The 13,662-nt window shown below is 37.0% G+C and overlaps 1 protein-coding gene across 1 annotated transcript in view; it reads left to right on the top strand.

The window, feature by feature from the left end:
• Positions 1-13,662, top strand: part of timeless (timeless circadian clock) — a 71,055-nt gene that overhangs the window by 10,775 nt on the left and 46,618 nt on the right. The window contains exon 3 of the mRNA XM_073825530.1: positions 9,712-9,863. Within this exon, the coding sequence (XP_073681631.1) occupies positions 9,712-9,863 (152 nt within the window). The remainder of the gene's footprint in view (positions 1-9,711; positions 9,864-13,662) is intronic.

The following is a 13,662-nucleotide window of genomic DNA, read 5'->3' on the forward strand; positions in this document are numbered from 1 at the left end:
AAACTTTTGGCCACGACTGTAGTCTTGTAGGCCTCGCAAAATTTAATTAAGCTTTTCTTATACCATTTAAGGTATTTAAGACTTTTAATGGACTTTCACAACTTACACTTAAGACTGTTTAAGACTTTAAGGACCAGTGGGAACCTTTCATTTAAGATAACCTTTAAGAACAGGGAAGTGAAACATTTTGCTAGCCTGAATCTATAAATCACCATTATTTACAATGGATTCACTGTAGTAACACTAACAGCACCATTGTATTGTGGTGGAAAATGGGGGATATTCATATTGAATTTTATTTTATAATGTAGACATGTGTTAAATGAATAATGAAATTACAGTATTTGTGATTAAGCTATAGTGTTTGTGCATTTATACTAGATGTATTTAGACTACACTTTTTCGTATATATAAATATGTGCCCCATATATATTTTTGCTAAACTGAAAAAACATACCTATATCTACGAATCACTGCAGTTTCCAGTTGAAAGGGTCACTAGAGACTAGTGTTGTCACAATACTGGAATTTCTAACTTTGATACGATACCTTAAAAAATATCGATATTCGATACCATTTTCGAAACTACAGAGAAAAAACTACCGTAATATTAAGGGGGTAAGCTTCTTTTTTAATTTAAAGATAAATATAACAAGTCTAGAACATGACAATGAGGTATGTGTATATGTATACTGCTACAGCCCTGTTCTTAGCTTCATTTGAGTTTGCTTCACTTTCTTCACTGTTCAAATACAACTGGTAGTGCAGGTTATAATCTTTTTTTTTTTTTTTTTTTTTTTTTTTTTTAGACCACACTTTTAAAATGAATCTAACTAATCTTAGAATTTAAGTTAATGGTAATAGATATTTGTTAACATTAGTTAACATGAATGAACAATGAAAAACACTTCCAAAACATTTATTAATCTTAGTTAAAAGTTAATTTAAACTATAATTTACTAATACATGAACTAATTAAAATCCAAAGTTCTTTCTGTTAATATTTTTATTGGACCAGAGCTAACATGATCCATTGAATTTTTATTACCTACCATTATCAAAGATTAAAATATACTGTAACAAATGCATTGCCCATCGTTCATAAATGCTGGTTAATACATTAACATTATTTGATGAACAGATTTTAATGCCGGATTCACATAAACACCGATCCATGCATGCAAACGTGCGTGCATCACACGCGAAAACAATACTCAGTTGCTCACTGGATAGACATTAAGACAAATTGCAGAATTTAAGTAATCTTTTTTTTTTTTTAAATAAAGTTAAATAAGCACAGTTACTTTATATTCGACCGCAGTTAAAGTATTTACTCGTCTAAGACTCCTCAATCAGAATATATTAACGAACTATGGTTAAAAAAACAAAAACAAAAAAAAAAACGAGACAACACTCATATCAGCAACAATACTAGGCAATCTTATTTAATGATTCAGTAATCTTAAAATGAGAACAGTTACCAACCTCTCAAAATTCTTTATATAGATCTGGGTGTCTTTCAGGTGCTTGTTAGCGCCTTTTGTTAGCACTGCTCTGTAGCAACTCAAGCTACATATTGACTTGTTTGTGTACTTCGGCTTTCCATGTTCATTTGCTTCATATCCAAAATATTTCCAGAAAGCACTCCGGCTGCTTTATCAAACAAAGATGGTCGCGGGGGGCGCCGCACTCGCCTTTGTATTCGTTTCACTTTTGCTGAATAAGCAAATGAGACGAGACAGGCACTGTGGTCACGTGTGGTGTTTGTCAACGCGCCTTTATAGAGAAGTGAAAGTGACAGCTCGGCTAGTAGTATCGATACTTCAGGAAATTAGTATTGGTACCGTTCAGATATTTCAGTATTTTTGACAACACTACTAGAGACAGTGTAAAAAAGAAACATTTTGTCAGAGTTTTACTAAGTATGATTTACATGTTCACAGTTTTGATTAATAAAGCCTAATTTTTACGCAATTAAATGCAGAATATTATGTTATTACTTTCTTAACATCCTGCGTGATTTGAAAACTTATACAGCTTCATATGCATGAGTTTTGTAGTCAACATTTTAAGTGGATAAAAACCTTTCATCAAAGTTATCCATTCTCGTCTTAGCACAACTTAACATTTTTTTTGGTCCACTTAAAACGTTGACTACTGTATTTCAGTAGGTTTGGTCAGTAGCTCACATGATGCGCTCAAATCCACTGCTGCATAATTTTATATCAGTTTTGCATTTGTTTACACTACCAGGTAGGTTTAGGGGTTGGGTTTAGTGTAGGGGATGTTTCCAACATGATAGAGCATTACCTTTAGCGACACTTACCTGAATATTTGATTTCTGAACATCCGCAATACATACCTCAAGCAGCGTAATAAAAACGGAGCTATGCTTGCCTGTACTAATGTAATGAAAACATGCCAAAATTATTGGAAGATAGAGAAAAACAGCCGAAAATATGAGCTGAAAAAAATGTATATACAGGTTCATTTTTTATTTTTTTTAAAATTCTGATGATTATGACTTACAGCTTGGAGAAAAAAATCAGTATCTCAAAAAAATGTAATATTTTCTCAAAGAAAAAAAAGATTCAAAACAAAAAAAGATTTACAAAACAAATGTTCAAGATCTCCAAAGTAGGTTTAATTATGCACTCAATACTTGGTTGGGGCTCCTTTTGCACAAATTACTGCTTCAGTGCTGTATGGCATGGAGGCGATCAGCCTTGTGGCACTGCTGAAGCGTTATTGAAGCCCAGGTTGCTTTGATAGCGGCCTTCAGCTCGTTTGTAGATTCTCTATGGGGTTCAGGTCAGGTGAGTTGGCTGGCCAATCAAGCACAGTAGTATCATGGTCAGCAAACCACTTTAGTTTTGCAAAGAAATTAACTTCTATATTAAGATGTTTAGTTTATTGTATTTTGAAAAATGGCTGGAAAAGTGTAAGATTTCAAAAAACGTCAAGTGTTTGTCATGTTTTGACCCAAAAGAGTAGTTTAAAACCACAATGAGCTGTCTGGTTTCAACTTTCACTTACGAGCAAAAAACATTTTGAACTGCAGCTTGTTTGTCTGTTTTCAGATCATCACTGGCGCCTTCACAATGAAGATTGAGTGCATAGTTGTTAGATTGCAAAAATTAAGCAAAACACCAGGCAGAAAATTTGTTCTTTTAATAGAAGCTCTGATTTGGGGATTTGAACTCCACAAACATGAAAACTTGTATAGTAGAGGCATGTATAGAAGTCTGCAATATTTTTTGTCTTTTTTTGTATCAAAATAAAAATTTTGGTTTTGGTAAGGTTTTTATTTTTTAAAATAATTTTCTTTTATCACCAACGATATTGCATGTTGACCTTATTGCCGTCTTGTTTCAGTCATGGGGGGAAAAGCTTGTCAACAAACAGTTTTTGGTAACAAAATTAAGTAACACTGCTACACTTGAAGTTGTGCAGATTGGACACAGGTTAGTAAGATTGCAGCGTCTTCTGTGTCAGATATGGGAGTTTTGTTATTGAGAAATGACAGGAATGTGCTAAAAGCATGTTGATTGTGAACAAAAAAAAGTAGGCAGCATAAAAAGAAAATGAGATACTCAAGAACCTTGTCAGTGTTCTTTCTCTGTGGCTTAATGCATGTAGACTCAGGTCTTTTCCTGAGTAGGTCTTTACACAAGGTGTGAGCTTGATGTTTGCATACATTTCTGTACCAGCGCACAGACTCCAATTGCATACGAGACAGAATGTTCTATTTTCTTTCTTTCTTTATTTATTTATTTATGGTTTAACCCTTTGATTTAACCCTTTAAATATGATTTTTTTTTTCTCCCCACTAATTGAAAAAAAAAATGCATTGCAGAACCAGTTCTTGTATTTTAATGGATTTTATATTTAGTGCTTGTTCTTGGAATTTAAAGTGGTTTTATATTAAGCTATGCGTATTTCAATTGGAAAAATTTCACACACAATTTTGTTAATAAATATTGATGAAGATCAAATCAGGGCTTCAGACTGTGACTGAAATATATTCATTTGTGAGTGAAGTTTTTGCTGTGGTCACCACTGGTGACTATATAAATGTACATGTTATGACTTAACAATTTGCACAATGCCATTTTCCTGATCTCTATCTTTTGTTATGTTCATGTACTGAACTGAGATGATGTGCATCAAAGTTTTAGTGGAAAAAAAGACTTTCAAACAGTCCTCACGGTGAAACAATTTCAGTTGTGCAGCACGAGAGAGATCGAAAATGACAGAGCAGTTAAATACACAGACGCGCACACGGGCATGGATATCTGCGTGCATAGTTAAACTGCGTTGCTTTCAGAAGCGTCAATTCAGTTGTTGCATATAGTTTAATGCATTTACATTTTACATTTACATTTATTCATTTTATCCAAAGCGACTTACAATTGGGGATGCAACAAGTGATTCGTCCTAAGGAGGCAGGTCAACCTAGGAAGTGCTCAAAAATACCATATATCGGCATTGTTAGATAAGTACTGGATAGAAAGGGAAGATCAAGAAAAGAGAGAAGTTTTTTTATTTTTTTTTTTATTTTTTTATTTATTTTTATTTTTTTATTATTATTGAGTCAAATAGTGTCGAAAGAGATGGGTTTTCAGAAGTCGCTTGAAGGCAGTTAGGGAATGTGCATTCCGGATATGGGAGGGAAGGTCATTCCACCAGGCAGGACTATTGAACGAGAATGTTCTGGACAGTGATTTCATGCCTCTCTGTGGTGGTACAACGAGGCGTCTTTCATTAGAGGATCTCAGAGATCTAGAGGGAGTGTAAATTCGTAATAGTGAACGTAGGTAAGCAGGTGATGAGCCGGTGGCTGTCCTATATGCCAGCATCAGTGTCTTGAACTTAATGCGAGCCGCCACTGGTAGCCAGTGAAGGGATATGAAGAGAGGTGTGACATGGGCCTTTTTTGGTTCATTGAAGACCAGGCGTGCTGCTGCATTCTGAATCATTTGTAGAGGCCTGATTGTACATGCTGGAAGACCAGCTAGTAGAGCATTGCAGTAGTCCAGCCTGGAAATGACCAGGGCCTGGACGAGGAGTTGTGCAGCGTGCTCTGTTAGGAAGGGCCTGATCTTTCTGATGTTGTGCAGTGCAAACCTGCAAGATCGAGCAGTTTTAGCTATGTGGTCTTTAAAAGTCAATTGGTCATCAAACATTACACCAAGATTTCTGGCTGAAATTGAAGGGGTAACTGTTGATGAACCTAACTGGATTGAGAAGTCATGTTGTAGAGTCGGCGTGGCAGGGAAAACAAGGAGCTCAGTCTTTGCTAGATTGAGTTGGAGATGGTGTTCCTTCATCCATGCAGAGATATCCGCCAGGCAGCCTGAGATTCGTGCAGCTACCGATGGATCATCTGGTTTGAATGAGAGATAGAGCTGTGTGTCATCAGCATAGCAATGGTAGGAGAAGCCATGTGCTTGTATGATGGGGCCTAGAGATGTAGTGTATATGGAGAAGAGGAGGGGTCCAAGAACTGATCCCTGAGGAACCCCAGTAACCAGTTGTTGAGTTTTGGATACCTCACCACCCCAGGCCACCCTGAAAGACCTACCAGTGAGGTAGGATTTGAACCAGTGAAGTGAAGTTCCTGTGATGCCCAGCGATGAGAGGGTGGACAAAAGGATCTGATGATTCACTGTGTCGAAAGCAGCAGATAGGTCCAGCAAAATGAGAACCGATGATTTGGAATCAGCTTTTGCAATCCGTAAGGCTTCAGTGACAGACAGTAGAGCAGTCTCAGTTGAATGGCCACTCCTGAAGCCTGACTGGTTGGTATCCAATAGATTGTTCTGCGCAAGAAATGAAGATAGCTGGTTGAAAACAGCTCGTTCCAGCGTTTTTGCTATGAATGGAAGGAGAGAGACAGGTCTGTAGTTGTCTACAAGTGAAGTGTTTAGAGTAGGTTTTTTGAGCAGCGGGGTTACCCGGGCCTGCTTAAATGTAGTAGGGAAGGTGCCTGTGAGAAGAGATGAGTTGATGATGTGTGTGAGCGCCGGTAGGATTGTGGGAGCGATTGCTTGAAGAAAGTGCGAGGGGATAGGATCTAAAGGACATGTCGTCGGATGGCTGGAGAGGAGAAGTTTGCTAACTTCAGCCTCAGAGTGGGGACTGAAGGAGAAGAGGGGAGTTCCAGATGCGGGTGAGATCAATTTTAGTTCCTGTATGTGTGGAGCTGAGAACTGATTGCTGATAGATGCAGTTTTGTCTGTGAAGAATGTGGCGAAGTCCTCAGCTGTTATAGTAGTAGGTGGTGGAGGGGGGCAAAGCAGTGAATTGAAAGTTTTGAAGAGGTTTCGTGTGTCTGGAGCATTGTTGATCTTATTGTGGAAGTATGAAGATTTGGCAGTGTGGACTTGGGTAGAGAATGATGACAGCAGAGACTGATACATACTCAAGTCAGACGGATCCTTAGATTTGTGCCATTTCCATCTCAGCTGCCCTAAGTTTGGAGCGCTGCTCACGAAGAACCTCGGATAACCAAGGGTTTGAGGGAGCAGCCCGTGCTGGCCTGGAGGAGAGAGGGCAAATATCATCTAGACAAGTCGTGAGAGTCGAGCACAGGGTGTCCGTTGCTGTATTAGTATCCAGGGATGAGAAGTGGGTTTGAGAGGGAAGAGAGGAGGATACTAAAGACGAAAGGCGGGAAGGTGAGAGAGAGCGTAGGTTTCGTCTAAAAGTAACAGGTAGAGGGGTTGGTGGTGCACAGGTAACTTGATGTAGGTCGAATGTAATGAAGAAGTGGTCAGAGATGTGTAAGGGTTTGACTGCTATGTTATCTGTAGTACAGTTACGTGTATAAATGAGATCAAGTTGGTTTCCAGATTTATGAGTGTGTGTAGTGATAATGCGTTTGAGATCAAATGAAGCTAGGAGTGTATGGAAGTCAGCCGCATAGGGTTTTTCAGGGTGAATGTTAAAGTCTCCAAAGACTAGAAATGGGGTGCCATCCTCTGGAAATGAGGATAGTAGCACATCCAGCTCTTCTAGGAAAATGCCAAGTTGAGTAGGAGGACGATAAATTACTACAACATGGAGTTTGATGGGAGTTGTTATAGTCACTGAATGACATTCGAATGAGTTATAATTGCCAAGAAAAGAATGGGTTGAGTATTTCCAGTTGTTAGAAATGAGCAGTCCAGTACCGCCGCCCTTTCCAGTGTACCGAGGGGTGTGGGAGAAGGAAAAGTTATTAGACAGAGCGGCTGGGGTTGCTGAGTTTTCTGGACGAATCCAGGTCTCAGTCAAACCTAGGATGCTCAGGCCAGATTGCAAAGAAAAGGCAGAAATGAAGTCAGCTTTGTTGACAGCTGACTGACAGTTCCAGAGGCCAACAGTGAAAGAGAAAGTTTCAGTGGAAGAGGTGTGAATAGGATGCAGATTAGAAAGATTGCGTCGTCGTGTGCGTTTGATGTTAGCGCGATGTGTAGAGTGCACCGGAATGAATTGGAAACACATGATAGAGGAGGGCAGAAGTAGGAGTGAGATGAAGGAAAGGAATACCGAAGTGCGTTGTCGGCTGCGTTGCTCGGCTAAGTCGCGCAGGACAAGTCGCTGTCTTTACCCTTGTCGGTCTTCACACGAGGAGGCTGAACGCTTCCGCTGACGCTTCAGCGTCAGCTGCTATGATGCAGTTAAATACACCACCAAATGACTGTTCAGTGAAAACAGCTGGGTACTCCCCCTCTGCTGAGTCAGCCCAAATAGATCGTACGCAAATGGCTCAAATGGCTCAAATCGAAACTAAGATTGAACGCACTTAGCACATCTAAGCGCGCTCAGGAAAGGGAACCACGTGAGAACAAAAGCTTCCCTTGGCCGTGGCTCAGTAGTCTAATTTGATTAAGTGCAATCAAAACTATACTTTAACACCAAAAAATGCTAGCAATACAAAGCACCAGAACGAATAACTGCTTTCTGAGAGTAATTTAATGAAAATACAATTGAATTAATCCAGATAAATACAATATCTATGTAAACAAACTACAACAGTCCGTCTAGACCCGCGTAAAAATGTACTAACACCAACAAATTAATCCAAGTCTACATATACATATGGATATATATATATATATATATATATATACACACACATATATATATATATATATATATATACATACATATATATATATATAGGCAGAGATATAGATAACGAGAGAAGTATAAAATAGATATAAGCAAGAACGTCTTATCTAGCAGTAGCAAACGCAACAATTGCCTATTAACATACAGTATTTAAGTACTCACTTGCGCGCTGTCGTTCTGTCCGTGCCCGAGGACTGAGAAATCACTTAACCCACAGAATTGAAGCTGACTTCACTATTTAAACACTTCTCCTCGCTAGATACGCCCCCTCTGCTGAGTCAGCCCAAATAGATCGTACGCAAATGGCTCAAATCGAAACTAAGATTGAACGCACTTAGCACATCTAAGCGCGCTCAGGAAAGGGAACCATGTGAGAACAAAAGCTTCCCTTGGCCGTGGCTCAGTAGTCTAATTTGATTAAGTGCAATCAAAACTATACTTTAACACCAAAAAATGCTAGCAATACAAAGCACCAGAACGAATAACTGCTTTCTGAGAGTAATTTAATGAAAATACAATTGAATTAATCCAGATAAATACAATATCTATGTAAACAAACTACAACAGTCCGTCTAGACCCGCGTAAAAATGTACTAACACCAACGAATTAATCCAAGTCTACATATACATATGGATATATATATATATATATATACACACATATATATATATATATATATATATATATATATATATATATATATATATATACATACATATATATATAGGCAGAGATATAGATAACGAGAGAAGTATAAAATAGATATAAGCAAGAACGTCTTATCTAGCAGTAGCAAACGCAACAATTGCCTATTAACATACAGTATTTAAGTACTCACTTGCGCGCTGTCGTTCTGTCCGTGCCCGAGGACTGAGAAATCACAGTCTTTATTTCGGGATTATCAAAGTAAATTATAACTCAGATTTGAGATTTTACTGGGTCACAGCAGATTTTCAATGGGGCACGTGCCCCAGTAAAAAGGGTCTAGAAACGCACCTGCCCTGAAGCAAACCCGGCGGCTTCATAGCTGCATCCATGTTAGCACGTCTCGTTTGATGTGGTCATTTCACAGTAGGCATACACACAGGTTCGAAGACTTGTTCTCGCCCCCTACAGTGCAATTCGGCTAGGTATACATCTGCGCTAAAATATCAAGGTAAAAGTCATCAGCTTGCGTAATATAGACCCAGCTCCCAACCCAACTTTGAGAATAGATTAACGGCGATATATATATTTTTTTTAATCGCCCGATAAGAATCTAACGTTAACGCCGATAACGGCCCACCACTAATCTTAGTCTATATGCTGTGTTTTGTTAAAGCATAAACCCTAATGTTATTTGTAGCTCACTTGCCATCCAGTAATTGCAATAAGCTTTGTGCTTTGTTACCTTTTAATAAATAAAAATCAGCTTTAAAATTATGCCAAATTCATTATTCTAACAATAAACACGTTTTTGGTTTGGTTTGTAATTTGCAGAAATGATCTATATTTATAATTATCTATACCGAAATTATATTTTCCAATACTCTTAGCTTGTTGTGCATTTAAAAACACTAAGTTGTGTGATTGTTTTTCATGTTGGTTTGCAGTTGTCACAGAGTTTGACAGAGGGTGCTGTGCCCTTTGATGCCATATCTGAGACTCCAGTGGATGAGCAGAGGATGGAAGCATTGGTCAAAATTCAAGACTGTATTATGTCTCGTGCAGGACCTGAAGCTTTGAGTTTACTCCGTGCTGCACGGTAAGGTAGCCACGCTAAAACACATAGGCACATAGTGTATCTTAATATATTTTAAATGCCTAGCTTTGGAAGAGCTTCATCACAGCATGCCTGTTCTCCACACAGGAAGAAGTGTGCCAGATTTTTGATGAATTGATTGATTCACCTGGTCTCAGAAAGATTTATCACTGATACATTAAAGTTTAGAATAGATCTGTCATTAAATTAAAATAATAATTATTATATAATTAACATTAAAAAAAAAAAAAATTAAATGCTTGTTATAATTATGGCAGTTAGTATGGAAAATTTAGGCATCCATACTTGTCTCACTGAAAATGAAAAAAGAAAAGTGAGAGAGGAAGAGATTAGATATTTCGCATGACCGCTTTCATACTAGCCAAACATACCGAACTCTGATGTCAATCAGACCCCGGTGCACACCAAACGTACTAGTGTGTGCCCTTAGTTAAACATCCTGTCTGGGTTTAATTTTTATAAATGACATGTTAAGAGGTCTTTCTTCTTTTATTGATGAGCTGTATCAACTGTTGTATACTGTCTGTGTGAGTGAAGTGGTGGGCGATATAACAACAATCTTAACTTGTGGTGTTAAATTCATTTCATGACAATGATTGTGTGTGAATATATAACTTACAAAAGTAAATGCTTAGTAATACAATAACAACAAAGAAACCAATTGCAATCTATAGTACAGATAACAGTACAATGCAATACAATAGCACAAAGATGCGAATGAAACAGAAGAAATACTACAAGGCTTGAATAATCAAATGAAAAAAAAAATAATAATAATGTATTTAATTAGGTTTACAAGGATTCTTAATAAAAATTAGAAAGTTAGTCAGCGCTGATAGCCTCGTGGGTAGTGCACCAACATATACAGATCTGGCCATTTAAAATGCGCGCGGGAAGTAAAGTGGTCTCGCGTGACGCCGGTATATTCCAAAGGAACACGGAAAACACATTTACACAGGAAAGACATGATCAGTAGGGGGCAGTCATGTAACGCACAGAACTAAAGCGGCAGCAAACATTGCTCTAAGCTAAATGTGTAGCCTGTTTGTACGGTGACCTGGAGAGGACATCTTCTTCGGACATTATTCGTTTATATTCGTTAATTTTCCTATCATTTCGATCTCTTTTAACATTCAGAATCTAAATGATAAATGCTGACATGCCATTAAAGCTTTGATTATGCTATATGGCTGGGATTTTTACTGGAATGCAGTGTATAGGTTGAATTTAACATATATATATTGTGAATATATATATATATATATATATATATATATATATATATATATATGAAGAGTTTTGTTGCAAAACGAGATATATCCATTTTGAGAAATGTTGGTTATTTGACATTATTATTTAAGACATCAACAGTCAAGTTAATTTACAATTTTTGTACATAAAACTATTACTTGAGCTCAGTGAAGGCCAGAGACACAATATTCTTCAAATCCAGGATATTTTTTATTTAATTTTATGTAGATAAATAGTTCATAAATAAGTCAAAAACCATGCCAAAATGCAACATACTTATCTTAACATTGTCAAACATCTTAAATTGGTAAAAAAAAAACAAAAAAAAAAAACATCATAAATATATGGAATAGTATATACAAAAATTGATTAATAATAATAAGATTCTGAGTTAGTTTTGGCCAGAACATACACAACATAACTTTTTTTTTTTTGCAAAACGCTATATATCCACCTTAGGCTATATTCTACTACTGTAATACCATTAAGAAAAGCTAGTGAGCCATTTTTTTGTGTGTGTGTGTGTGTGTGTGTGTGTGTGTGTGTGTGTGTGTGTGTGTGTGTGTGTGTGTGTGTGTGTGTGTGTGTGTGTGTGTGTGTGTGTGTGTGTGTGTGTGTGTGTGTGTGTGTGTGTGTGTGTGTGTGTGTGTGTATTTTTGAAAACCAAACCTGTATGATCAGAGCGGGCGGAGACGCGGTGTCACAGTTCTTGTCTCTGTTGCACCGAGTCCGCGACACAAGCTCGCCTCGCCCCGTCATATTTAATGTATTATTTCACTGTAATGATAATAATAATAATAATAATTAAAATTAATTATTTAAAAAATAAACTTTGAAATGTAGCCTTGCAGACATCGTGATGGGGAGGAGCGCAGGACCTCCCTGGTCTTCTTGAAATCAGCGGAGACTCGTTCCCTGCTGCATTTGTTTATTGTTGAGAGACGGAGGAGTATTTTATCCCATTCCACTTTTGTAGCGTTTTATACATTTTTGTGAAGTTGAAGGCTACATCTTCATATGACAGTTGGTCGGCATGACACAGACCAGCATTACTCGCACGATGACCACAATACATTTTCGGATGTTTTCCCTCCCCTGAATGCCTTGCCCGTTTGGTCTTCTCCCTTTGATGATTTTCTTTAGATGCCTTCCTCTTTCTCCCAACAGCAGCTGGAATGACCGGCTCCAATCCGTCATCGAAATCCATGACATTAGCTTGACTCTGAAGCTTTGATTCTCTGACTGACAGACAGCTGTTTAACCTACGTGACTGACAGCTCGCCTACAGTATTAACAATTAAATGGTGAACGTTTTTTAGTTAGCCTATTGAATCCTCTTTTTAAAAATACATGTTTTTTGTTTTGATATTATCGTTAAATGAATCTATAAGCAAACTCGGAGCACTTCACCGGCGGTGACTTTCTTCCCAGGGGATGCTGAGCTCGCGCACGTACGGTCATATCGCACTTTGCAAAGAAACTGGTCTGGCGGATATCGCGTTTTGTGAAAAAAATACATTTTGTAGTAGGCCTAAAATGTACATTCTTAAATTTTATTAATGGCAGCAATTCACACATAGATTAAGGTACATTTGAACTGTGATTTCCAATAATAAAATCCAAATGTCAAAAAATGGCGTTTATCGCGTTTTGCAACCAAACTCTTCATATATATATTCATTTTTTTTAGTCTAATTATAACCTATATAGTGTTTCATTGTTGAGTGAATCATTCACGTTCCATTTGTAAATCGTATGGTCACACACGGCATTAATACAATCATAGAGTCAAAACTTTATTGGCATAATTGTCGTTTACAATATTTGCTAAATATATGGCAAATAGCATATACAGAAAGTTATTTAGGTTAAGCGATTCACAATAAAGAAAAAAGTAGAGTTCTCTATCTCTAATTCACACATTATTATTATTTATTATTATTATTATTATTATTATTACTATTATTAGGTTATTATTATTTAAATAACTGGTTAGGGGTATTTATTTTTAACGCCTGACAATTATGCCAATAAAGTTTTGACTTTTTGATTGTATTTATCCCCGTGTGTGACGATTAATGAGCATATGTCAAGCATTTACAGAATCATTTACATGAACGTTAAGTAAAGGGAGCCAAATTAAGGCGGGGAAACGAATATAAACGAAAATAAAAATATATACAAAAATAACAGGCTAATAAAAATAATATTAGTAATAGTAATAATAATGATAATTATAATAATATTAATACAAACACAGAAAAAAGACTTTCAGTTAACAGAAGGAATGTAGGCCTATTTTATGTGAAGATTAAATTATTTCCAAATGAAACTACGTGAATAATTCATTCTTCAATGATTTGTCTATTAATTGCAATTTGCAATTGTTTTAAGTGCATTTTGGGTACACGCACGTGAAACAATAAAGAACGTTCGCAAAATGACTCGTAGAAAACGCTCTTAAGCGCTAAGATTAATCGTTATCGGGAAATGCAGCCCAGAATGTTATGTACAGAGATCAAAATGAAGG

This window comes from Garra rufa, chromosome 20 (assembly GCF_049309525.1).
Source record: "Garra rufa chromosome 20, GarRuf1.0, whole genome shotgun sequence".
NCBI classification, from domain to species: Eukaryota; Metazoa; Chordata; class Actinopteri; order Cypriniformes; family Cyprinidae; genus Garra; species Garra rufa.